The sequence below is a fragment of the Lepisosteus platostomus genome, chromosome 4, assembly GCF_059453375.1.
Source record: "Lepisosteus platostomus isolate fLepPlt1 chromosome 4, fLepPlt1.hap1, whole genome shotgun sequence".
Lineage (NCBI taxonomy): Eukaryota > Metazoa > Chordata > Actinopteri > Semionotiformes > Lepisosteidae > Lepisosteus > Lepisosteus platostomus.
In genome coordinates this window covers 1,958,328-1,983,984 of record NC_142614.1, presented here as the reverse complement: position 1 = coordinate 1,983,984, position 25,657 = coordinate 1,958,328, and the positions used below count along the sequence as shown (strand labels likewise).

Sequence of the window (25,657 nt, the reverse complement as noted above, 5' to 3'; positions counted from 1 at the left end):
CAACTTGTTCACACTGCCCAGTTCTGAGCTCGTAAAAAGCGAGGGCTGTCTCAGTCCTTTTTTCTGCCTCGGTCAGTGAGTGCAGGTGGCCTGAGTGTGTTCGAAGACCTGGCTGGGGACGTGCAGCTGAGATTTAGCGAGGTGAACACAGAGACCTGTCACACCTGAAGAAGGCTCCATGGCCGAAACGTTGTGTTTTCTTTCTTCTTTTTTCAGCATGGAATAAACCTCTTACTTGTTCCTTTGCGACCTGTTATTTATGTCTGAGCAAAAGGGACTATTTTGATCTGTAAAACATACAATGTGATCTTGTTAGTTACGTTCCAGTCAGCATCATAAAAGCTATACATCATAAAATTATACATTGACAGAACAGAACATTGTACACAGAGGCTGTTTGCTTACTTACATATTCAGCCGTTGGGCTGCTTGGGTTTCTGTGTACTTGGGAACATAAGAGTCTAAATCAGAGGCAGCCTACTGATCCCTGAAGATCATTTTCTCTTCTCTTTCTGAAGAAACCAAAGGAGCAGCATCTCCAGACATCTCTGGCAGGTAGTTTTGCACACATAAAGTTACTGTTGTTGTCAAGAAGTGGCTCCTGTCTCTCAATCCCAAATCTAGCCAGCAGCCATATCACCCTGCCACTCACAGCTGGCAGCCCACTGAAGCCAAGCAGGTGTGAGCCTGGCCAGTTCCTCGATGGGAAAAACTAGTAGGGGACAGTAGGGGTGCTCACCCTGCAGCCTGTATGGGTCTAAATACCCCAGTATAGTGACGGGGACACTGAACTATAAAATGGTATTGTTCTTCGGATGAGACATAAAACCGAAGTCCTGAGGTCATTAAAAATCCCTGGGCATTTCTCGAAAAGAGTAGGGGTATTATCCCGGTGTCCTGGCCAAATTTACCCCTGGCCTTTACCAGTCATGGCCTCCTAATAACCCCCATCTCTGAACTGGCTTCATCACTCTGCTCTCCTCCCACTGAGAGCTGGTGTGTGGGGAGCGGACTGGTGCATCATCCAGGTGGGGCTGCACACTGGGGGTGGTGGAGGGGGTGGTACTGTATCATTGTGGAGCTCCTCTTCGAGTGGTGACTGAAATCCATTGTACGGCACTGTCAGCTTTGTCCCATCATGAGTTTTTGCACACACCTGTCTTTGGTGGACTGCAATTAAAACCACTGATTAGTCTGTTGGAAAAGAGCCGCCCGCTCAGTCCAGCAGAGAGGAATCAGTGACTCTTATTTAGTGTGATAGAGAACCACACTGGGGCCCATGACTGCTTTGCTTAATAGTCTGGCAGGAGCACGGTATTCAGATTGACCCAGCTGCGGTTAGGAGAGTAGGAGAGCTGCTTATTTTCATCACTTCAGGATTTTATTATTGGGAATCTTGCCCAGTTTTTGATGATAGCAATAATGCTTATGCAGTCACATGCATGTTTGATTGAAAACCACTATGTACAAGCATATATACAGCGCTGGAGAAAATGACTTTTTACAGAGCAAGTTACTTGCGTGAAGTGTTTTTTTTTTTATTAATATGAATGAGGGGGTAATTGCTTTGAGTTGTTAATATTACTGTTATAAACACCTCTTACTCTTGACTGGATGGCATTATAGGTGTTGTCTAATTTACACATGTAGGAGGAAATGTGCTGCTGCACAGATTAACTATACAAACACACTGGACACGGAGGTAACTGATGGCTCTTCTTAAACTGTTTTCCTCAACATCTGGCTGTAGAAATCGATTCCTTCCTAGCTAATACCTTGCAGCTGTAAAGGATCACGTGTTTTGAAACTTGAACTTTTCCCAGAACTGTACATTGGACGTGGTCAAACAAGGAGAGGATTTTACAAGTAGCTAAATAATTACCTTTCTAGGAAGAAATTAAAAAAAAAATTCTAAAGAGAGGTTGTGGTCACACGCTACCTGCTTTTACGCAACGGTATCTTTTATTTTTTAACTCTGTCAGAAGTACAAAACCGAAATGTCTCTCCGCATTTTCCTCCCTGATTGACTTCAGTCCCAAAAGCGGGTTTAAACAAGCAGGGCCCTGTAACATTGCATCACTGTCCCCTCCTCCTCCTCCTCCTCCACCAGCTCGCCGTGAAGAAGCCGGCGAGCCGCTCTCAGCTCTACGCCGCGCCCGGCCTGCTCGCTCAGTGGACGGCTTGTCTCTTTAAGAAGGTGGGGGAAGGGTAGGGCTGCCGAATTCGCTGTCCTGCCCTTTTTCTGTGGTCCTGACGTCCTTCCTTCTCCCGACTGTCACACAGTTTCGGGGATGTAGATGATTATTTTTAAGCAATTTAGCCGGTCCTGCTAGATTTCTGTCTTTTTGGGGGGGCGTATTTCGCGTACATACCCGACATGGGGTGTGTTTTTGAAGCGGCACCGCTTGTTTACCCCTACAGACCGGAGCCCGGCTCGCAGGGTACTGTATAGTTCACATTTTTATTTTATTTTTTTTATGACTCAAGGTATTTATTGGTGACTGGGTATTATTTTTTTTTATCGGGGGGAAAAAAAACCAACAAAATACATTGCTGGCGAGATCATTGATGGACCGAAGATGGTTTTATTGCCGAAAAGGTTTTTTCCCCACTTACCAACGTTTTTGGACCGGCTCGGGCAGTAGAAAAAAACTGTTTTAATTTTCCTTTCTTTCCTACCGAGATGGTATAACATTTGTTCTTTTTTTATTTGAGTTCTCTCGTTTTCCTCCTTTTCGGTTATTTCACACATTGCTTTTCCTATTTCAAGTATGCGAGAGCTTTAATTGAACCGGAGAAGAAAGTGTTGTTTTTTTCACCCCCCTGTATTACAATGAAAGGGAGCCGAAATGAATTCTCTTCGTCTATGAAGCCGAATGAACCAGACGCCTGACGCTCCCTTCCTGAACCGCGGACTCCGGCGGCCCAACATGGACCGAATCTAGCTCGTCTGTCGGGTTTTCCCCTCTCTGGCTCTGCGCGTCGGTACCGGGACTGGTAGCGCTTCGGCCGGCTGCTGTGTGACGGAGCCGCGGAAATGCGGCGGGTCTGAGGGTACCGGCGCCTCCGAGGGGATCCAGGCCGCAGGAGGGGCGGCGCAGCGCTCACGGACACTGGAATGTCGACTGTTATTTTAAAGACAGTTTTAGTTTTGTAAATACGTAGCGTTCGTATACAGAGCCGCGTCAAGCAGGGGAAACTCAGGGAAAAAAAAAATGTCTTCTCGCTCAGCACTACCATCTGGGAACGAAAGGAATTCCGACCACGTAAGTTAAACGACCCCCCCCCCCCCCCCCCACTGAAATGAATATCACGCTAATTGTCAGAATTGGCATAAGAGAGGGTTGCCGGTGAATTGTGCTAGCGCGGTCCCCTGTTTCAGCTGTGGGGGGGCTGTGACGGCGCTTTGTGAATAACATGACAGGCTTTAATAACACTAGCTAACTGCGCTCTCGCTGTGAGCTCTGCGGGTAGTATCTCCTTATACATCCACAGATCTGGACACATGCACCACGTACTGTCCTGTATATAGTCTGCGTACCGGTGCGGCTTAAAGGAGTATGGCGAAACTGCCCTTTTAAACCCGGTATTTATCAGCAGCACGTGTGCACGTCAGATGAGAGCACAGAGCCGCTGTGAAGCGCGGAAAGGCTTGTAGCGCCGTATGGATGTTGTCCTGCGCACATTAGAGTTTGCGGTGCGCATTATGCACGATCGTCTCTTCTGCGCCTGTACGCATCCGCATGCATCATCGTGAATCCCGGCTAGCAAGATGCCAGGGCAGGGCTGCTACCTCTCGGCGCCAATGTAGCGCCTGTCTCTGACGTGGTTCGGTCGTGAGCAGCACCGCCGGGCGGGCGGGCGGGTTGGTTTGTGTCGCGAGCAGCGTGCAGCAGGCCTGGCGCGGGGCTGGCGCGGGGCTCGGCAGGGGTGCACCGCTGGGTGGCATGTCTGTGGGGCTGCAGAGGTGCCGGATTCGCGTCTTTACTGGGCGTTTGTGCGCCCCGCGCGACAGCCGGCCCGGCTGCCGAGCGCAACAACAATAAAAATGCGTGTGTTTTATTCCAGCCCCTCCCACAGGCTGGGAGCAGCGTAAATAAACTGTAAAGATCTTCTCTGCCGCACGGGCTTATTGCGCTATTGTAATTACTTAAACCGCTTATGTGAGCAGTTTAAACCCAAGCACACCTACTTCTGATATAATACAGGCAAAATGTAACGTGCTGATAATCTCTGTGGTGAGAAGAGAGCGTTCGCACTGTTGTCTTAAACAGGACGGAGAAGGAAGGAGATCAGTCATGGGTGAAGCAGTTAGGCTGAAAGGGTGGAAAAAGCCCACTCCTGTCATTACGGGCCTGACACGAGGCTGCAGACACGTGACTTTGTGGAAGGGAAATGGCATGGGGAGAGGTGGGTGTGCGAGTGTCCAGGCTCCTGTTGTACTTCCTACACGGACAGAGCTTGTGGCGGACCGTCAGCTGCCCGGTCTTCGCTGTCACGAGCTCAGGGGTGGGATTCAGCAGTGGCACAGCAGGAGGAATGGGATGGAGGGGCCCTTCCTCAGTCGGCTCAGGACTCCTGCCCTGCGGGTGGTGGGAAGGCCCGACCAGGTCCTTGGATCAGTAAGCTGCTGGGAAAGCACATGGGGCTCGGTGTGCTGAGCTGAGCTGAGAGGGGGGCTTCGTAAACCCACCCGCTTCCCTGTCTCGGCATCAGGGACTCCCCCAGCTCAGGGGACACCCCGTGAGGCCCCAGGGGCGTTTCGAGGAAAGCCATCCGTATTGGACTGTTTCTTCCCCAAGTCTGCCGGAGAGTTTGAGGGCCGGGTTCGGGCACAAGCCTTGCAGTGTGGCTTACGGCTCTTCCAGCCTGCCCCACGCAAGCCAAAACCTTTCATTCTCGGCCGGCTGTGCCGAACATGGTCCTGTAAACTGGCTGGTGCTGTACGACATGGAGCCGTTCTGTAACAGCCTAGCGCACTGCTGTGCTGTAATCACTGCTCTCAAACCAAACGATCTGCGACAGAAACAGAAAGCATGGATGCAAAAAAAAAAAATCTAGGCCAGCTGATTGCAGCAGAATAAATATCCTTGCTTACACAAGAGGCTTTATTCAGCCAGGGAGAGAGGCGAGGAGAGAGCAGCCATGTGGATGCTCAACCAGGGCCAATCCTGCTGGAAATGATTTCATTTGCAGCTAAGGTTCAGGGAACATAAGCTTTCTCTTTGGCCCGGAACGCACATCAGTTTTCTGGGGAGCCCTGATGGGACCGCCGAGTGAATTGACCACTCAGCGTGCTGTTTTTGTGCAGGGACACCTTTCTCACGTCGGGCTGCACCTGAGAGTGCCCCGAAGGCTCCTGGCCCGATTAGCACAGCAGTGAAAACCACTGGAAAGAGCTGCAGTGAGATCAGTCTGTACTGGTCTTATAGCATGCCTTCTCACGGTGAGCGCCATTGTAGAACAAAGAGGAATACGGTATACAATGAGCGTGTATTTCAGAGGAAACATGGGGCAGACTCTTGGCTACCCACACTTGAATCCGAGCTTCGGGCACTGAGGCCCCAGAGTCTCCACAGTCTGGATAGGGTGACCTGGGTATCCCCAAAGTCCCTCCTCCTGGGAAGCTAGGAACGAATCCTGTAAGAGGGCAGGTGGCAAAGCTGACTTGCAGGTCCCTCTCCGAGACATGGGAGGCAGCACAGCACCCAGCAAAAATCCCTTTGATCACGGGAAAAGCATGGAGAATCCCTACAGACTGAAAAGCACCTACAGTATAGCTGGACTTGGTGAGGCTGGCGCTAAACACCTTACATCCACATAGCAAGTTTTCAGCACTCTGGGGAGCCACAGATCTCAGGACTCGAACCAAAGTGCTCAAAATCCCTGCCTTTCACATGAGGCTGTACCCAACCGTTCACGAGAAGCCAAAGTGTTTTTTAGGAGGGTCAGAGTGAGTGCTGTGCTCAGAAAAACAGATCCAAAACGGGGCCTGTTTGTCAGGGAGAGGTTTTGATAGGGTCATGGATTCCTTGAGTTTTAATACTCCTCTGAGCTGCCCTTCTCATAAATATCTAGTTTTGTAAAAATGGCTTTGTACAAAGCTAGCTTGGTCAAATAAACCTGTAGGACTTCACAAGGAGCCTTGCTGTTTTAAGATGGTGCATTACGTGGATAAAGACCTTCCAAGATTCAGCACACCAAGACGCTGGAATACAGACGTCTGTGTCATATCAGTGCCCTAGGAGCTTTTACCTAAGGAGCTACTGGCTGTCTTTGTAACTTGGGGTGGAGCATCCAGTGACCGGCACATGGTTTCGGGAGGGAGAGGATCCCCGTTGGTAGTTTTTCTCTTTTGGGAGGGGTCCCCTTGCTCATTTTTTGCTTGCTGTGAAGTTAAGCGACTGCCCTCTGTTGGCACGATTACTGTGTTGCAGGCACCGCCCGCGCCGAGTTTCTACAAGCGTTCTGTGTACGTCTGTAACTGCTGCAGGTGCGGTTTGATGTTCTCCTGTTTCTTGGCTTGTGTTTTGCCATGGCCGCGTTAGTTCTGCGTCAAGCTTGCTCGTCTTGTTGAGCTCGGGCCTGTGTGTGCAATCCCGCCACAAGAAGAAGGAAACGAAAAAGTCAGCTGACCACGTGTAGAAGCACTGGGTTTGTGATGACGAACGAACAGGACAGCCGCTGAGAGAAAGATGCCTTGCGTTTCTGCTCATTTTATTTTATGTATCGTGCCAGCGTGGTGCTCTGAGTGCTCAGAGTGATCAAAACATGCCAGGAGGCACTCGTGAAAACTGTGTTACCGTGTCGACGACGGAACAAATGACGCAACACACATGATGGTAACCATGGAAACGCCCATCTCTCAGAAGTGTCAAGGTGGAGATTTTAATTCAAGTTTATTTCTTTTTAGCGAGGGGTTTATTTTGCTCAAGAAATTCAGAGAGGAAAGTCGGAAAACGACTGTACCAAGCCCTCTGTAGAAAACCCGCCTTATCTATTCAGTTTTCCCTTTTTGCTCTCGCTGCACCGGAGCTCATCTCTTTCTGCTGAGCTGCTCTGTGAAATGTGTGTGTTGATGAGAAGTAATGTCTCCGTCTGTCTCGCTGTTTTTTTTAATCAGGGCTTTAATTTCATAATGTTCCCCCCGCATTCCTTGTGTGGCTCCATCTTGTACTCTGTGAGGCACAGCCGTGAGGCGGCACCGTGCGCCAGTGTCTCGTGTGGAGGGATGCTGTCTGGGTGTGGCCTGGGGAAATAAGCCAGCATGCTTTCACAGGGGTGCCAGCACGGTGGGCGACCTCCCTGGGGCTCCAGTCTTACTGAAACGGGGTACGTGAAACTAGAAGCATCTTTCATTTGGATCAGGGTAAAGGCGTGGGTTAGGAAAGGCCCCTCCTCCGACACGTACAGCGCCCCACGTGGTGATGAGCCCAGCGTACTTGGTTTTCAGATGGAACCAGAAGGCCCTCACTTGCATGCCAGATGTTGGACACCCTGGACCTGTGCGATCAGAGAACAGCGAAAGGGCCTCTCTGCTACCTGTGTCCTTGTTTTACTGATTCTTTATGCACAAGGGGCTTTTCGCTCTTTGTGCAGAACTCGACGCAGAAGTGGACGTGTTATAAAGGAGTGAGTAGGGATTCATTGTGTTCCAAGAAACCAGAGTGGGATTGAAGTCCAGTTTCCAGGTGCTGTTGGATGCAGTGGACGGTGGAGCTGGAGCTGTGTAATCAGCTCTCGGGAGTTAGGTGCTTGGGTGAGGTGTAAGGAAAACTGTTGTTCCCTTTCTATTGAGAGTTTTGGACTTCAAAGGCGATTGCTGGAATCAACAGGGAAGTCTGACCTCCAGGACACAGGTGGACTCTGCAGGGAAGTGCATTCGAGACTGAGAAGCAGAGGGACAAAGGGTTGTGGGAGTATGGAACAAGCTGTCAGCCATGTCATTGAACATTCGTGTCTTTTGAGGGTAATGCCAAACCAAACCATGGCTTCCTGGTGTCTGTAAACTGTCTATGTCCTTAACGTTGACAGTGTTTCCTAAGAATGTGCTGCTGTCTGCAGCTGTTCCTCTTTTTTTTTCTCCTGAATAATCAGCAGATGACCCTGGTAGGGTCTTCCAGCACTGTGCTGACGGTGGGAGATCCTTGGTTAACTTCGTCTCGCAGAATAAAAGCAGTGCCTGTCGAGTGCAGGTGAGGTTTGGCCCACGGCGAGTGCGTTTCAGGATCTTGCTGGCCACGCTGCTCGGGCTGTGGCTGCTGTTTTCCTTCGGCTCAGAAAGCCATGCTGACTGTACACTCTGGACAAGAAAGCCCTTGTAATCGCAATTAAAAAAATTCAGTTGTAGTCCGTGAAGGACCAGAAAGTGGCAAAGTGACACCAATACGCCACACGAATCTGGAGTAAGGCCGACTCCAGATGAACAACAGTCAGATAACCACATTAACGGCTGGTTTTAGGGGATTTTTGTTTTGTCTCAAAGGTTGCATCTGTTTACGAGCACATGAGATTCCCTGTTGCTAAGCAGGTTGATCTCCCGTCTGGTTTTCACACTGCGGCTCCAGCCAGAAAGCTGGCCATGTCAGGCGTAATATCAAAGAGTTAATTGGCACAGGCAGGAACGTAAAGAGAAAGAAATAGGAAGTAATGCTCTTGTGCTTCACAGTACAGTCACAGTACAGTCTGTGGAAGAGCCCTGCAGGAATTAAAATCTGGAGTAGACAAAGCTGTTTTACAGTGGGACTCCTGATTGCAGACCTTCAGTGTTCAGCCCGTCTCGCCTCTACGGTCGTCAGAGGATAGGATCCCTGGACCCCATCGTGTCTGCTCTACAGTATGCGGACTCCCCGTGAGTCAGCATCTTCAGCTTGTTCTCCATAACCACAGGGCTCTGTGTGAGGAGGTGCAGACTGCCATCGCACAGCAGCTGGGCTAAGAGCTCTGTAGGGGCTGCAGGCTGTTTTCTCCAAGCCCCCCTCCCCCAGTTGATAAGGAAGCAAGCCCCATCTTCGGCGGCTGTCGCTTAGATATTATCTCTGGCTCTTTTTTCTTCATTTAAGGGACGAACTCGCTCCCTGTTCTGCTTCAGGGTGAGGTTTTGTGTTGACCTCGAGGAATGAGGGATGTCATGGTGTTCCTGCCCATCCCCGCAGTCCCCGTGCGCGAAACCGTTACAGAAACTCCCTCAGCGTGCCGACTCGGCTGGGGAGGAAGTTGCAGCACTGGTGGGTTGTGAAATCTGCCCGGCCCCACCCCTCCGCTCAGCCCCGTCTCCTCCTTCCCCTTCGGCCGCTGAAGAGACACGGGGCTCTGGCGGCCATGACCCCTCCTGCCCTGCCCCTCTCGCAGGAAGCCGAGGGGAAGGAAGACCCATTGTTTTGGCTGCTGTCAGGGACAGCCAAGCCAGGCTGCAGGACTCATGTGAGCTGGGAGTAAACCCGCATGCATCAACACACTCAATCATTCTACTCTTTTTCTATTTTTTGGCATGTATGCAGCAGCTCCTGTCCATATAGCCTTAGTTTCCTTTTTTCCTTTCTGAACAGGGCCTCTATGTCAGCCACTACTACCAGCTCAGACGCCTGGGTGGTTTTTAAAATTAGCCCTCAGTATCTCTTCCTATGAATGTGTACGGTATACAGTGGGTGTTTCCGAGAGCATTTTTTTTAGAGACACTTCTCTCTCTTTTCTCTTTAGAGACGAGCTTCTCGTGTGGGCAAGCTGCCTTCCTTTTTATAGCACCATTTGAGTCTGGTCTTTTAAAAAGTGTCCGTGACCACAGGGCCTGGTGCTCTCTCTCTCTCTCTCTCTCCCAGGAGCCCAGCAAGGCCACTGTGGCAGGGCCAGACACCCTGAACACATCATGGCTCAGCGGAACACTGCCCCTGACGTGTGCCTGTGACGGTAACACCGCACTGCTGGTGGGGGTGGATACAGGGAAATCCCTGTAGATGGACCCTCTCTTTGATGTGTGTCGGCCCAGACTGCTTTCCACAGTGCCTTTTGTGTCTTGTGGGTTAGATGGTCAGCCATTTCGTTCCTTTTCCCACTTCCTGTTTTGTGGTTCCGTTCTGCTTTGCGTAGACGGCGTTTTCTCGCTCTGTTCGCTGCCTGCAGAGAACCGGCCAGCCCCTGGGAATCTACCAGGCTTCCCGAACCAGTCCAGCTCCGCCCGGAGCCCCTCGCTGTACTTGTGCACTGGCTGCCAGCTGGGGACCCACACTCCGGCCGTGTAGCCGGTACCCGGGCTTCTTTCAGGAGAACCGTGGATCACTTAGCGTGTAGCAGTGCAACAAGCTGGACAGGCTGAATGGCTGCCTCTAGTTTGTCATCGTTCCTGTGTTTAGTATGTGGAAGGAGTGTATAAGGCAGGAGAAGGTTGTGAGCTATTTGGTTTACAACTGTAGAATAAACGCATTGAGGTGTTGGTTGTTTATCTCGTAATCTGTGGTCACTGTGTTTTGTATTCCTGTTTACCGGAAGTAAGAGGCTTTTTACTAAAAAAAGATCTCCAGATTTTTTTTATAAGGGTGCAGTCTCACCAGATGCCAGTGTGCACTTTCTCTACAGCTTGCAGCACAATGGCAAAGCCAGAGGAGTCTCACTGTTTAAATTCAACCTGGAGATATCGGATCACCAAGACGCAGCGCACTCTGCAGGTCGGCTCTTGGAAGCTCCATTTCTTTTCAACGTGATTTAATTTGAAAAATACAGCTTTAAGTGGGATTTTTCTGTGCCCAGAGAGCCAAAGCCAGGGTACCTCTGTCCTGCTCCATCCCACCCGAGCACCAGCTGCTTCTGGTCCCAGCAGAGCTTGTGATTAAACCATAATTTGGAATTGTCTTTTAATTAAATGTAACCATTTCAGTTTCTACTCAACTCACAGGCACTTCTGTAGCTGACTGAAAATTTCAGACACCCTCATTGCTGAAGGCACATGAAAAGGTACAATTAGTAAATCATACTTATTATTGAAATTAAGGGTCCAATTAAGCCATTGAGAGGTGCTTTCAAACAGAACCTACAAGACAGTGTCCTGTAGTGAAGAAGGTATCCTGGCCTCAGGCTGGTTTTTTTGCGCGTGAAGGTGCAGCCCCATTCTGTTGTGATGTTTTCAATTCCTTCTACCTCGATTCGTATGACAATGTTTCTTGCTTAAAACCAAGTCATAAATATTCCCACATGGTGTTGCGTGTGTGTCCTGTTCTGACTCACCTCACCACCAGGTCTACTGCGTACACTGCTGTGGTACTGTTGTTGTAGATCCTTTACTGTCACTGTCGGTTCACCCTGCTGTTTGGCACCTTCAGCACAGAAACGCTGAGGGCGCAGTGTTCGATGTCTGATTCGTACTTTGAATGGTACCAGATTAACGACGGTGAACAACCCTGAGAATGTAGAGGGCTTCTTGTGGTTGATTGTACGACCGGGAGGGGCGTGGGGAGACGTGAGGTACCCGGAGAGGAGACTCTCCAGCTGCGCACCTGGTGCTGAACGAGCCTCTCGCTATGAGGCCGTCGTTGCTGTGCAGCCCAGCACATTATCCTGCCCATTTCTGGTATGTTTTTTTATTTGTAGTCTGGAGAGTGCAGGTTCCAGTCAAGGTTGGGTCACCGTCAGCTAGTGCTACAGAGCATTTTGCATTTCGCTCAGGAGCTGTGGTACGATTTTGTAGGGGTTGAGAACTGTGGCTTTTTCTCGTGTTCTCAGTGGTGCAGTAATCCACACTGCGGTGCGCCTGACAACTGGTTGCGCCGTGGACCACGTCCTCTGTCTGTCCCCGGTCAGCAGCCCTGTCCCAGGGGTCCTGCGCGGGTCTTTGCTGCGAAAGGCCGGGGGCTCGTCTGCACCGCGGAGCGGCTCCAGCGAAGCCCAGGAGAGCTCTCCTGCCAAGATGCCTTCCTGCTCGGCGGTTTGCGGGGAACCTCGGCTGCGAAGGTCTCTCAACCACAAAAAAAAAAACCCAGAACGTAAAATAGAAACCTCTGGGGCGAGCTCCGCCTGGCGGGGGCGTCTCGGACCCGGCAGCGCCTCGCGCAGTAGGACCCGCACTCGCGGGACCAGGAGACCCTGGCCAGCACTGCAGCGGGAGGACTCTCTTGGAAGCAGTCCTTTCGGTGGAATCCCCCCGTGTGTCATCACTACTGTGCCTGAGCCACAGCGGACAGGTACCGCAGATCTGATGTCTCTGCTCTTCTCGCAGTTGTCCGCACTTTTGGGGGGATTGGTCAGATTTTTTTGGGGGGGGGGAGTGCACCAAATGCCCTTCCCCCACTCACATGCCTGCAGGGATGGAGCTCGTCCAGTCGGCTGACCCTGCAGGCATGGGCAGCGGTGACCAGACCGCGAGAGCCGGGGAATCGATAGGCTCTCCCCGAGGGAGACGGGAGGGGGGAGAGACAGACAGGAAAAGCCTGGGTTAGAAAGAGGAAGACACCAGCTGGAGAGAGGGAGAGAACCAGAATTCTTTTTTTGGGGGGTGGGGGAGGAGTGCTTTTTTTCTGCTGGGGTATTTTTCAAGAGAGTTTTGTGTGAAGTGGGCACAGAGAGACGGGAACAAGGGGGGCTGGATGACAGGGTGGGGATTTGGGTGCAGAGCAGGAATAAGGAGAGGAGTGGCTGGATGAGACGGGAGGGATGAGGAGGGGGGGAGCTGAGCAAGATTGCTGAGAAAGCCAGAATGAAAAGCAGAACACTGCACACAACCTGCCCGCCTGCAGCACTTCAGTCTCCCTCTGTTTGCGTGCTCGGTTGAAATGTCCCCGAAAAATCCCTGAAACATAAAAAGGGGATGTCCCTGGACTACAAATAACGTTTTAAAATAAAACCGAGAAAGGCGCCTCGATTTAAATCCAAACGTGCCAAAATGTTTGATTTTGGGTCAGTTTTCACTCCCGGTCTGGAGTGTCATTTGAGCCGCCTCCCGAGACGCAAATTGAAATGGGACAGGGGATGGCACGTTAACACTCACCCTCCTGTCTTCAGCTCCCGATTCGATCGGCTGCGTTTTGTCAGGACGGTTAAGTAGAAGGAGGCTCGTCTCTTCTGTGCAGTGCAACATCTCGCCCCTTGATTGTCTCCATCAGTTGTCATTTATCTACTTTTTGTTTCTTTGTCAGCGGGGATGCTTCTAGGCCAGCTCCACTCCTTTATTTCACTCTCACAGAGATTTGATTTTTATCCATAAATAGAATTTTTGTTTCTCAGGTGAATGCGGGCAAGACAAACGAGACAAAGTTGTGCAGCAAGTTTTTTCCCCTTCGGGGCTAAAGAAACTGCAGGTTTGTCCTACAAATGACGAAGGAAGTGCAAGAACCAAAATATCCTGCTTAGTATTATTATAGGTTTGCACAACAGTGCAGTCAGATTCCCTGAAAACAAGGTACCAGGCCCAACAGATTTAGTGCAATAGAAGAATCTGAAGTGGCTCATTCTTTCATGCAGTGGGAGTCCGGTTTCCTTTGACAGTGTGCTGAGGGTGTCCAGGGGTTGTGGCTGGGGTAGATCTCTCACAGTTGTGTAAGTGGCCTTGTGCGGCTCCTTTCCCCCCCAAAGGAGAATTGTGTTTATCACATGCTTCCCTTGAACTGCAGATACCCTTTGGAAGAATGACTGCATGTTTTGGAAGTGCATGGTATTATAAAAGGAACCATTAACCTCCATAGTTTGCAGACACAAGGCATTGATGTTGCTGCCTTGCAAAGTGCATATACAGACACCTGAATAGTGTGTGCCACAGGTATTCTAGAAACAAATCCCAAGGCCACATTCTCACAGAAATTATGAATTGGTGGAAAAAAAGGCTGATGGAGGAGACTCGAGCACAGTGGTCTCTGGTGCAGTAGTGACCCAGTGCATTTCCATTGCAAAACAGAAGCTGATAATGAAATTACAGACGGCCAAATGTTGAGGAACAGCTGGAATTTTTTTGCTTGGTTTGGGTTCATTTTATTGTGGCACCATTTGGAAATCCTGGTTTATAGTTGTTACGCAAACAGCATTCGGTTGAAGCAGAAACTCTGTAATTTAAAATAAAACGTCGTTTGACAAAAGAACAGCTTTCTGCCGCATTTTAAAGAGGATCTTCTTGGTTGTTCAGTTCAGGTCAGTAGAAGCTGTGGTGGTATATATTCTTCATTTATTTATTTCTTCTGGAGGAGAGGGCTATAATCTTACTGTGCGTGCAATAAATGACATGTGGCAACCCACTGGCCCAACACAGCCACAGGCTGGTTCACAGCAGGATTCTGTCTTAGAAATAAAAATAATAAAATAGCGATCGGATGAGAAACTGCAGCGAGAGACTCATCAAAAACTGGCTGATGAGAGGGAGAAAAGGAGATGCAAAGAAGATGCAGATGTTACAGAATAAACGAACCTTTTGCTGGAAAGCACTGCCAGTGAACTGCAATCCAGTTTGATTTTCTTAGAAAATGAAGCTCTTTCAGGTGAAACACGGGATTATTCTGAAAGGTTATTGCTTCAGGTCAGCTTTTTTCTCCTCCATTTTTTTGGGAATGAAATGGAGTGGAAAAATTAAACTTCTCAAAAGCTGTCCTGTCTCTGTCATAGGTGTTATAGTTTTTTTTTTTTCTTCCCGTGTCGAAACGGTCTCAGAAAGACCTGACGAGCCCTGGAATGGTGTTCGTCAGGGCTGGGGCGTGAGGCAGTGCAGGCAGCGATTGAGCTCGTCTGTCGCTCACGGAGGCCTCTCCGCCTCTCCCCCTCTTGCTCTTTTCCCAGCATGCCTCGCTCACAGGCAGCCGCTCGGAGAAGGGCTCCGGCTGGTCGAGCCGCTCCCTGGGCGCCCGGTGTCGGAATTCCATCGCCTCCTGCTCCGACGAGCAACCGCACATCGGCAACTACCGCCTGCTCAAAACCATCGGGAAGGGTAACTTCGCCAAGGTCAAGCTGGCGCGACACATCCTGACAGGGAGGGAGGTAAGAACTTGACGCGGGAGGATGAGCACCTCCGATGTGTGCTCTTTAAACCCCACCGTACTTCACAGTGAGTCAAGGACAGCCTGCTTATTCATTAAGAAGAGGATCTGGGTTTTGTAAAAGAGTGCCGTCCCATTCCCAATCAGATTACAGGGCAGAGAAGCACCAGGTTCACTCTTCTGCTGGGCAGGGAAGGTAACAAGGTGCCCAGTGTCCATGATGGAGCTCAAGTCCAGTAACCAGGCAGCACCAGCACTGCTCTCAAGCCATGTGATACTGCTGAGCTGTGAGCTGGTGTAGACTGTGGGAATGAATGATCATGTACTGGTTTACCCCCTTCACTAGACCGGACAGGAAATAATTTAGGCAGAGCCATAGTTTTTTTTTGAGGTCTTTAAAATAACTGTCTTACTCTAAATTAGTCTTTGCATCTGCACGCCATTCTGATTGCTGAGCTAAGACCACAGGGTCGGGTTCAATGGCCACAGGTTCTAGAGCAAGCCTGCTTCCCCAATTCTCAAATAACTCCAGAATCATCAGTTTTTATTTTTGTCTTTTACCATTCTTGCAACTGCCATTCAGCGTTCCCAAACCTGGTTTGCTGCATAAAAGATGTTCTCCAAGCAAATGAAATTGGAGACATGGTACAAATAGTCCCATACACAGCAGTTAGAAAGCCAGGATGAGGTCATCGCTTCTGTGTGCAGGTGTCTACTGTGGGTTTAGTTGCCCACAGATGTCTTCATACCACTGATACAATGTAACTGAAAGTAATTTTTTCCATTGTATTGAGTATTCTTGGTGATGTTTGAGGCAATGTAGAACCTACCCCAAATGTTTAGGGTGGAAGGACAAGCTACTCCAGAGACGAGACGCACACATAGACGATTTGGAGACAGTGTTTCACCCAGCCATCATGTCTTCCACATGTAAGAGGAAAACCTGCGGAAATTCACAGCAGACGAACACCTTAGAGAAGATGCCCAGAAGGCAGTAATGCTCACCGTGAAAGTTGTTTTTAGCAAAACGACAAATCCATTTAGTATTTGTTGTCTAAGTACAGTAAATGAAAACATGAAACTTTGTAAGCATATCAGTACCAGATACTGCAAAAAATAAATCTGAGAAACAAAAATTACATATGTTATCATTAGGAATTTATTTGGCTGTTGTTTTCATCCAAAGTGACATATATGTGTTCCCATTTTTACACAGCTGAACATGTGACAGGAGCTATCTGAGCTACATTCCTTGCTCAAATATACAAAAGCAGTGCCCGACCTGGGGTTTGAACCCACAGACATCTAGTTCTGAGTCGCTGCTGCCACAGTTTTCTCTACATACAGCGGTCAAGATTACCAGTGTACCCGAAATCAATATTTCATGGATCCTCCTTAGAGAACATACAGCAGGTGCTTCCTGTAGCCTTTTAACAGACTCGGGCACTCCTCGTCAAGATTTCTGCCCTCCTCCATGCAGAACGTCAGCCCTTCTTTTGACAGTTCATCCTAGGAATATTCTGTTGGAAGATGAGGTCTGGAGACTGTGACACCTGATCCAGAAAAGTTTTTTTTATGCTTTCTTATCCTGCTGGAAAGTCCCTGTTGGCAACCACACTCCGGCATCTTTGCAGGAGGAGTCAGTAGTTGGATTAAATGTCATGAAATTCTTCCCTCTGTGAATTCTAACAAAGGCTCCAGGATCAGGGGATGAAAACAGACCCACAGCCTAGCAGATCTGCCTCCGTGCTTCACCAAAGGGCAGGCATTCTTTTCCAACATGAACTTCAGCATTCTGCGCTGAACATACTCCTCATAAGACATCCTAAAAACAGTTTCTGTTTCACCCAACTAGGAGTCAGTTATTTAAAAAAATTCATATCTTGGAAATCTGGCTGACCAGGAGACGTTGTATCCTGATGATCCCAGATAATTTTGAAGATTCCTAATTGTTGTCTCTGGTTGTGAAGGAGCCCTCCAAACCACTTCTCTTACTGTGGATTTTGGTAAAACCTTCAAAAGACGTCCACTTCCTGATGGGGTCCTCTTCTTTCTTTAACCTTTGGGTGATGAACAGTAAATTTGAAAATGGGATGTCTTACGATTTTGTAGAACTATCACTAGAGTTGTGGAGGTTGATAATTTAAATCCTTTAGATCTTTTGACTTTGTCATTCCACATGACAGTGCTTCTGTGTTCTGCCTCAATTAAAACCCGATGACAATCAGTGTGGATTCCAGAAGCCTCTATAGTCTTTCTGCGGCTTTATGAAACTGCTAGATTTCTAAAACGTTCAGAGAATTGTTTCACTGGCATTTATTTTTGACAAATTGCCAGGGTGTGAATGTCATGTATTTGAACACAAGTATTTTCTAGACATTTGAATAGCTTTTCTCCAGATGCACCAGTTTGCTGCCACCTTCTAAAGACCAGCAGGCCAGGTTAACTGGTGTCTCTGTGTTGTCCCTTTGTGCTTGCCCTACAGTGGACTGGTGTCCATCCCAGAATAAAATCCCACCTTGTACCCTGGGCTTCTTGGACAGGCTCTGGGTTGCCATGAGTCTTACTAGAATGCACTGCTCTCTGATAATGTGTGGATGGATGTTTTTGCAGTATGGAATACCGAAAATCTTCCTCATCTTAATTTGCTCACACAACAAATACTGAAGGCTCACTCAAGGGTGTGAATAAATGTGGACCCACTGTATATGCATTGCCAGTAAATCAGCTCCTTTCCTGGTGAAACTTACAAGTCAACCTCCACAACTCCAACAAGTCCATACGTGCAATTTACTAAGATAAAAGCTGAAATGTTTTATATTACATCAGTACGTAATGCTGTTAAGTAAAGTGCAGGAATCTCCATACCTATTATTTATTTTTCTTTGTTTCAGGTTGCAATAAAAATTATTGACAAAACTCAGCTGAACCCTACCAGCCTGCAAAAGGTGAGTCCCCTGGTATTGATTTCATTTCAGGGTGTAATAACTAAGTCCAAAGTGCATCCAAAAGGGCTAAAAAAACAGACTTCTTCAAAATAGCGATTCACCCCACAAAAATATAACTCAAAATTAGCTGTCAGTAACTGCCAACCGTTAAGTTTGGGAACTACAATGTAAGATTTCATTTTTGATCTCAGAGGCAGTTAGAATAAAACAGAACTGTGATGAATTCTGCAGCTGGATGTAGATAAATCCTAAGTATTTCAAGAAATGTAAAGTTTGTTAATTATTGATCTCTAAGTGCTGTGGCAATATCACTTGCGCTGTCTCCTATGGAGTTCAATGCCTTACCAGGGAGAGTAGGTGGAACCTTTGGAATGCTACACATGTGACTGAAGAACCTTGGTTTCTGTCGGTTGGTATTTGCAGTTTAAATTATCTTGCCAGGACAGATGGAGTGAAAATATCCAGAAGAATGGTTTGCATGCATGCAACACTGACATAAGGCGTAAAGGTTTTTGACTGATAAGGCACAGGTTCAAACTAGTGCATTCTGAACTCAGCTGTGCAGAATGGCTGCAGTGTGCCACCCGTGGGTGCTGCAGTTCACTGGTAGATTAATTGGGTCCTTTTGGATTCTGTGGGACAAAACATGTGTCCCCCTGTACAAAGGAATGATTTTATTCCACCATCTGCATGTCCGCTTGAGATGCACAGGCTTCAGTCTGGTTGCAGGAGTGAACTGTAAAGCGCATGCTGTGGATGTTATTGGCACCCACGGGTTTCCAGACTGTTCTTAATCTCTGCAGGGACTGCCTGATCCCACAGTAGGTTAACCTGAAATAAAAATGTAGTGAAATCTAAGAACCGTATGAAGTGAATAGAAAGGAAAACGAAATATCGTAAATATATTTCTTCTCCATATTCATTCTGGTTGGTGCGGTAGGCATGTGCAAACATCTGGTTTTGTCAGATCTCTCTTGACAATGGAGTTAGAGTGTGCATCTGATTGAGTCATGTGTAGCTAGTACCCCTGCAGCTCCTCCATACAGCAGTTAGAGAAGCATTAGCCTAATCTGGAGCCTGTCCCACCACTTCTCTGCAAGGCAGTCAGGCTCTTGGGGGTGAACATGGGGGCAGAGGGGCAGCGGCTGCTCTGCACTATTCCCTCGCAGGAGACAGCAGGTCCCTCTTGCTCTCTGTGTGTGGTCATCTGACCCTGAAAGCTGCAGGAGTCCAGTCCAGAGCCGGGCTGGAAGATCCCTCGGGCCTCTGCGAGCCTGCGGCAGGCCCGGTCTGGTATTTCCCTGTGTGGCCCGGTTCTCTCCGCAGTGCCTGCTCCGATCTCGCTCGCGGACTCTCACACACCCTTACAGGGTGTCCCTCTCGTTTCCCAGACTCCTCCTTTGCCTGAGATGTTAATTGAACCTCAAGGAGAGTAGGATCTTTTATTTATTTTTTGCTTCCTTAGAAAGACACGGTGGGAAAATGCCGACTCCCTGTCAGCGCGCACACCCCCTCTTTCTCTGCTCCTGTGTGGTGAGAGGCACTCTGCCTGGTGTACAGTGCCCCCCCCCGCCCCCGCCCCCTGCCCTCTGTCCCTCACACACTCACTCATCCACACTGGAGCATCCACTGCACTATCACGTTGGCCTGCTTTTGTTAGGCTCTTACAGGGGTGCTTTACCAAGACAGGCCCCTCAAGGACCCCCGCCCCACTGCCTAAGCTGTCTCTTTTGTTTGCCTGTCTGGAATGCTGGCCTGGGTCATTGAGGGGGGGGCTTGAATGGAGGATGTATAGCTTCTCTCCCCTCCCCCCCCTGTGAAGTCCTGGGCAGCCCCAAAGCACCGTCTGCTCTTAAAGCCGTAGCGTCCCCTTTCTGCCACAACCCACCGTGATCTGGGGGTCCCTGATCCCCACCCTACCCCCCCCGTTTCCATTCTCCCGCTGTTCCTCGCATGGTATAGATACGGGAGTGCGAATCGGAAATCTCCTCTTCTGCCCTTTGTGTCCTAATTAAAACAAGGTAGGCCAGACTCGCGTGCTTGTCGACCCATCTCCCAGCTCATTCCAATTGACAGCCAGTAATTGAAGTCCCAGTGATGAACTATAAACTATATAAAAGTATAAGCGTAGTTAAACTATACAACAGTTTATTATATACAATTATTTCCTAAAGCAATATTGCAGGTCTGCAATAAACAGTGGCTCTGTGGCTAAGGATCTGCGCCTGTGGCTGGAAGGTTGCTGGTTCATATCCCATGGCCGGCAGAGGAATCCTACTAGGTTGGGCCCTTGAGCAAGGCCCTTAACCCCAAGTGCTCCAGGGGCGCCGAATGGTTGTTGGTTTTAGTTTGTAAATTCTGGTGCAGAGGGAAGGGCACTGCCAGCTACTCCCTCGACATCACTTACAGAGTAACCTGGTGAGCTGATTAGAGACCTTAGACGTCTCCCAGCCCAGAATTGACCAGGACCAGCCCTGCTTAGCCTCTGAGACCTGACAAACTTGGGCTGCAATGCAGAAAAGCACCTGTCAAGGAAGAACACTTGTTTTCTCTCTCTGATGACAATTTCTTGCCTTGCCTGTGTTATGATAAGATCACTTTATTGGCCATATACAATCTCTTGTATTAGGAATTTATCTTTTCACATACCCCAGCTTGCTCTACATGAGACACACAGACAGGGGAGAAACTTGGGGTCAGAGCGCAGGGTCAGCCATGTATACTGCACCCCTGGAGCAGCTGGGGTGAAGGGCCTTGCTCAGGGGCCCAACAGAGTAGGATTCCTCTGCCGGCTGCAGGATACAAACCGGCAACCTTCCATCCACAGGCACAGATCCTAAGCCACAGAGCCACCCCATACTTTTAACATCTACATGTACGTGTTGAAGATGTTGCAATCAACAAAATGTGCAGAGTAATGTTCCAGTTAGCCTGTACTTGGTATTGTCCACATTGCAGCCTTCTGCATTGCTACAAAGACATGCTGACCTCCTCCAGTGCCCATAAGTGCCAGTCTGAGGGTGGGAGGGTGTGTGGGGGTGGTATTTTGGGATCCCCCCCCCCCCCCAAACATGTGGAGGGAGATAGCAGGGTACCCCTGCCAGCTGGTGTGTGAGCGAGCCCGTGGTGGGATGGGTGCTGCGAGGGGGAGAGGTAGGACCATGCCAACCCTTCCCCCAGGTCCAGGCGCTTGTGGCCTGAACTTTTAGCAGCTCAAGCTGGGGCCATCTGGCACAACAGCGCAGATCAAATGGAGCATTCACACAGATCTCCGCAAAGCCTCCAGATGCCTGTTATTTTAAATCCCTGTGAGGGTGGCAAATTTATTTGCCCTTTAATTACGATGATCATAATTAACATTCTAATCATCCTCTGTTTTGCTAAGAGAAAATAGTACTGCCATTAGATAACAATTGATCTGTTTCAGATTATGGATGTCTGTGAGACAGTATCCTATTACTGTTTGACTGGACATCAGTCTGTTCGAATGTACTAGAAAGAAAGGTACAAGCCGGAATATCAATATACTGAGAGTGTGCTTTTATACCAATGGTTTCATCTCCTCGTATGTGCTGTAAATGAGAGCCTTCTCTGTGTTGATAGTGATCATTTTTATATTTATGCCTTTTATGATAAGCCTGTGTTATCATGGTCTTCAACCAGCATAAGAAAACAAGAAAAAAATCGAATTAACAAGAGGTTGATATTAGACCCATCTTGCTCATTTTTGTGGTAATCCCAGGATCTCATCCAGAGGTTTTGTGAAAAACCTCAGGGAGTTTGTTTCAAGGGCATGAGCAAGTAGCTTGTTTCAGACTCCCACAACTATTTGTGCAAAAGAAATCCCTTTGTACCTTCTGTTTTTAGTCTTAAATGTACATCCCTTTTCTGCTTGTGAGTTTGCTTTCTTGTTTTACTTTTAGTATGGAAGGTGTCTTCTGGGCTGACTCTGTTGAGTTAGAGTGTGCATCTGATTGAGTCATGTGTAGCTAGGCCTTTCTTGGAGTACCCCTGCAGCTCCTCCATACAGCAGTTAGAGAAGCATTAGCCTGTTGATAGTTTGGATACTTGTGTCCCTTTTCCTTCGCCAGGGATTAAAGAGATGTGCTTGCTTCAGCCTGTCTATTTCAGGTTATTTCATCCTTTATGACCAGGAGTCTCTTTGGTGGTGTTCCTTGAACTGGTTCTGTCTCAAAAGTTTTTCCTCTTTTTTTAACATGCCAATCACAATTGTGAACCCTGTTCGAAATTTAGTTTTGACAAAATATTGTGCAGTTTTGACACAACATCCCTCAATGTCAGTTCTGTGCTTTCCACCACATATGCCAGTATCGTGCTGGGCTTCATACCCTTACGGGTGGCGTGCAGATTTCTAGTGCTCGTCACCACACAGCTCTGCGCGTGGAGCAGGGCGGTGGGTTTGTAGCCTCCTCCCAGGCGTGTCAGTGCTTGTTAGGTCAGGCTGACAGGCATTGTGCACTGTGAGTCAGCCCTGCCCCGGTGCCCCAGCTGCCCCGCCCCGCGCGCACACACCCTCACACGCACTGTGCCCAGGGCCGACGCCAGCAGCCCCGCCCGCTCCCAGGTTTCTCACGCGTTGTACCCCATCGTGGCTCAAGCCTTGAGGAGGAGAGCCACTATTTAAAAAAACATCGCAAAGCAGCAAACAGCGGAGCGGTGGCTCTGTGGCAAATCCCACATCCGGCAGAGGAATCCTACTCTGTTGGGCCCCTGAGCAAGGCCCTTAACCCCAACTGCTCCAGGGGCGCCGTACAATGGCTGACCCTGTGCTCTGACCCCCAGACTCTCCCTGTCTGTGTGTCTCATGGAGAGCGAGCTGGGGTCTGCGAAAAGACAAATTCCTAATGCAAGAGATTGTAAAGGGTTAATAAAGTGAGGTAAAAATACCGCACTTTCACTTTCAGCTAGCGAGAGGTCGTGCATCGGGGAGAGCATCTCCTTCTGAGCACTGCGCCTCGCGCCACGGTATTCTGCCACTGTGACATGCAGGGAACAAAGAAAATGAGAATCATGCAAGATTATTCACAACACACTGAACAGCGGGGAAGTCCATACAGGAGGCATGTACACGCAGGGGTCGTGGGACTGTGGAACAAACTGCCCAGCCCTGCTGCTGAAGCCGGTACCCTGGCTCACTTCAGGAAACGGCCGAATCCTCGGATCAGTCAGCTAACATGAGCCACGTGGGCCAACCGGCCTCCTCTCGTCTGGAGCCACTCTCACGCTTTTGTGTCTCTGAATAGTTCTGGGTATGGTAAGCATAGTGACAGACCTCGAAACAGGGCCTTTCCACTGTGATGGGTGTATGTGAGACAGCCTTGTGGGACCCTTTTCTGTCCTTGAGCTCCTGTGGTGTGGCGGCTGGCGGCATCCCTAATTATACCATAGCCGGTGGGAAGGCAGTGTGGTAATATGTCTGCTCTAAGCCCTGGCTCACCACTGTAGCCTGGGGCAGAGGACAGTCTCTCGTTGCCCTGCAACAGCAGCACAGGGGGCCTTTATGAGACCTAATCCTGTGTTCTGCATGCAAGACGGAAGGGATAGGGAGCTTTTCATTATCTAAGCGGTGTTGCAGCACCTGACCTGTGCCACTGAAGAGCCAATCCGGTTATTTTTACAGTTGCATTGAAGTTTAAATTTTGATTATTATTAGCAGTGTTAAAAGTAGGAGTAGTAATGTTCAAGTGAGGAGCTGCGTCATCGTGTGTTGGCTGCAAAAGAACAAGCAAAGATTAGTTCCACTCTGAAAAACCGAAAGAAAAAACCCAGTGCTTTGGATGCTAAGCCCTTTTAAGGTGTGGGAAAGCTGTAACGTTGTGTTGATGTATAATAGATCATTTCAAAGCATATAATGATGTATTACTATATTTTGAATTAAAAATGCATCATGCAACATGCAACGCCCGGATCTAAAAGAAAGAAAATCTAGAATACGAGGATGAATGGGAACAGAGTGACAGACGTGGTTAGCTACAGTACGGGCAGGGTTATGAGATCTTCCCCTTGTGATGAGGTGGGAGAGATCACGTGACGAGGGTCTGCTGATGGACCGTACCACCACTCGGTGGGAGGGGGGAGCTGGATTACAATGGCCAAGGGCTCCTGTTGTCACCACATAAAACCCTGGAGCCTCCTAATAGAAGGACGGGAGCAGGGGCCGGCACATATGTGGCTTTGGCTGACCTAGCAGTGCAGGGGCTCCTGGGATATTGCCATTGGTGGACTTCCCATCAGGCTCTAGGTGGGGGGTGAGGAGGGGTAGTAGGGGGCACATGATACAGCCTGGCCCTTGGGAAGAGAGCCTTGTCTCTTAATACCGGCAGCACCATGGCAACAGTGACGTGGGTAAGCCCCAGGGAATGAACCAGGAAGTCAATTTATGAGAGGGAGAGAGAAAGAGTAGGCTTATGTGATTATTATCTTTAGTGCTCAGGTGAACAGCTGATGCTTCCCCTTCTCAATTCAATTAGGGCAGTCTCAGAGGGTCGGAGTGAGAGAGGGTGTGCTGTGACAGTGCGTGCTATTTTTGGGTGAAGAGCTCGCATCTGTATGAATGTAGAATCTTCTCCAATTCCGCGTCTGTGTGTGGGTGCTGTGAAAGGTTGATTTCAAAGGTGTGTGTTGCGAATGCAGTGCTCGTGGCTCTCGTGTGTGTACTGCGGCTGTGCATTAACACACAAACGAACATGTTTGTGTGGTGTGCTGTATTTAAAAGCTGGTGCAGCATTGTCCTCCTGTTTTATTTAAGAAGCAGAACAAAATTCAATGACCTTGATTGAGTGTGTTAATATTACTTTTCTATATGCAGATCGAGACAAATAACTCATGAGCAGAAGAGAAAGGAAATGGTTGCCTAATGACCAAAAGTTCTTTTTTGCCCTGCAGTGAGGTGTGTAACATACTGAAAATACTGCCATGCAGAACATGCGTCATCAGATAAGAACTTTGGGCTGGCTCTTTCTTTAAATGATGGCAAAATGTCTTAACTTCCCTAAAGGACCAACATAATTCTTTGATTTGAGCAAGGTCAAAATTTAAACAAAGCGCCTGCTTCCATAAAAATATGAAGGCTCGATGTTTTTTTTTAAGTTTTATTTGCAGTGCCTTGCTTGTGAGACAAAAGCTGCTTCGTGTTGTGTCATCCTGTGCACAGCGGTTACACAACGGAAGCAGATCGTTTGTGTTTCGGTGCTGGGGCAGAGGGCTGAGCTCTGGACTCATTCGTTCGGCTCTGGGTCAGTCTGCCTCCCGGAACAAGTGGAGGCTCAGTCTTGTCCTCCGACAGAGGGAGTGCCAGTGACGCTGGCAGTGGGCTCCCTGTGTCCCAGAGATACTCTGTGGCGCTCGGGACAGGACAGCAGTGAGTGCACCCGGAAGACTGGGGCCGGCACCGGAGAAAACAAAATTCCAGAAAGCTCCCTGACAAACAGGCCAGGCTGGTCTCCCTGCCTGAAGTCCCTTGAAAAAATCCCTCATTGTGACATGACAGTCTTTGGATTTTATACGTCACAAATGTTTTCTCTTTATTTTGCTTCTTGTTTTGGCTGTTTCACGTTGTGAAAAACAGCAGATCAAGGAGCTCATTTTGAAAACAGGCCAGCAGCTGCTTCTGTTTGCTTTGCAGGGTTAAAATCAATGCTTTTCTGTTTCTTTCTGTCTCCAGGGGCTGCTGCCTATATTTCTTAGCTCTGGCTTGCAGAGCACCCAGTGTGTGGAAGTGTGTGTGTTTCCTTCTGTGTGTTTTAT

At 48.9% G+C, this 25,657-nt stretch overlaps 1 protein-coding gene across 3 annotated transcripts in view; it reads left to right on the top strand.

Moving 5' to 3' along the window:
- Positions 1-2,203: 2,203 nt before the first annotated feature.
- Positions 2,204-25,657, top strand: part of LOC148672083 (MAP/microtubule affinity-regulating kinase 4-like) — a 46,321-nt gene continuing 22,867 nt past the window's right edge. For all 3 annotated transcript variants that reach the window (XM_088627434.1, XM_088627437.1, XM_088627436.1), the window contains exons 1-3: positions 2,204-3,266; positions 14,746-14,943; positions 17,837-17,890. In XM_088627434.1, the coding sequence (XP_088483560.1) occupies positions 3,216-3,266; positions 14,746-14,943; positions 17,837-17,890 (303 nt within the window). In that variant the 5' untranslated portion in view covers positions 2,204-3,215. The remainder of the gene's footprint in view (positions 3,267-14,745; positions 14,944-17,836; positions 17,891-25,657) is intronic.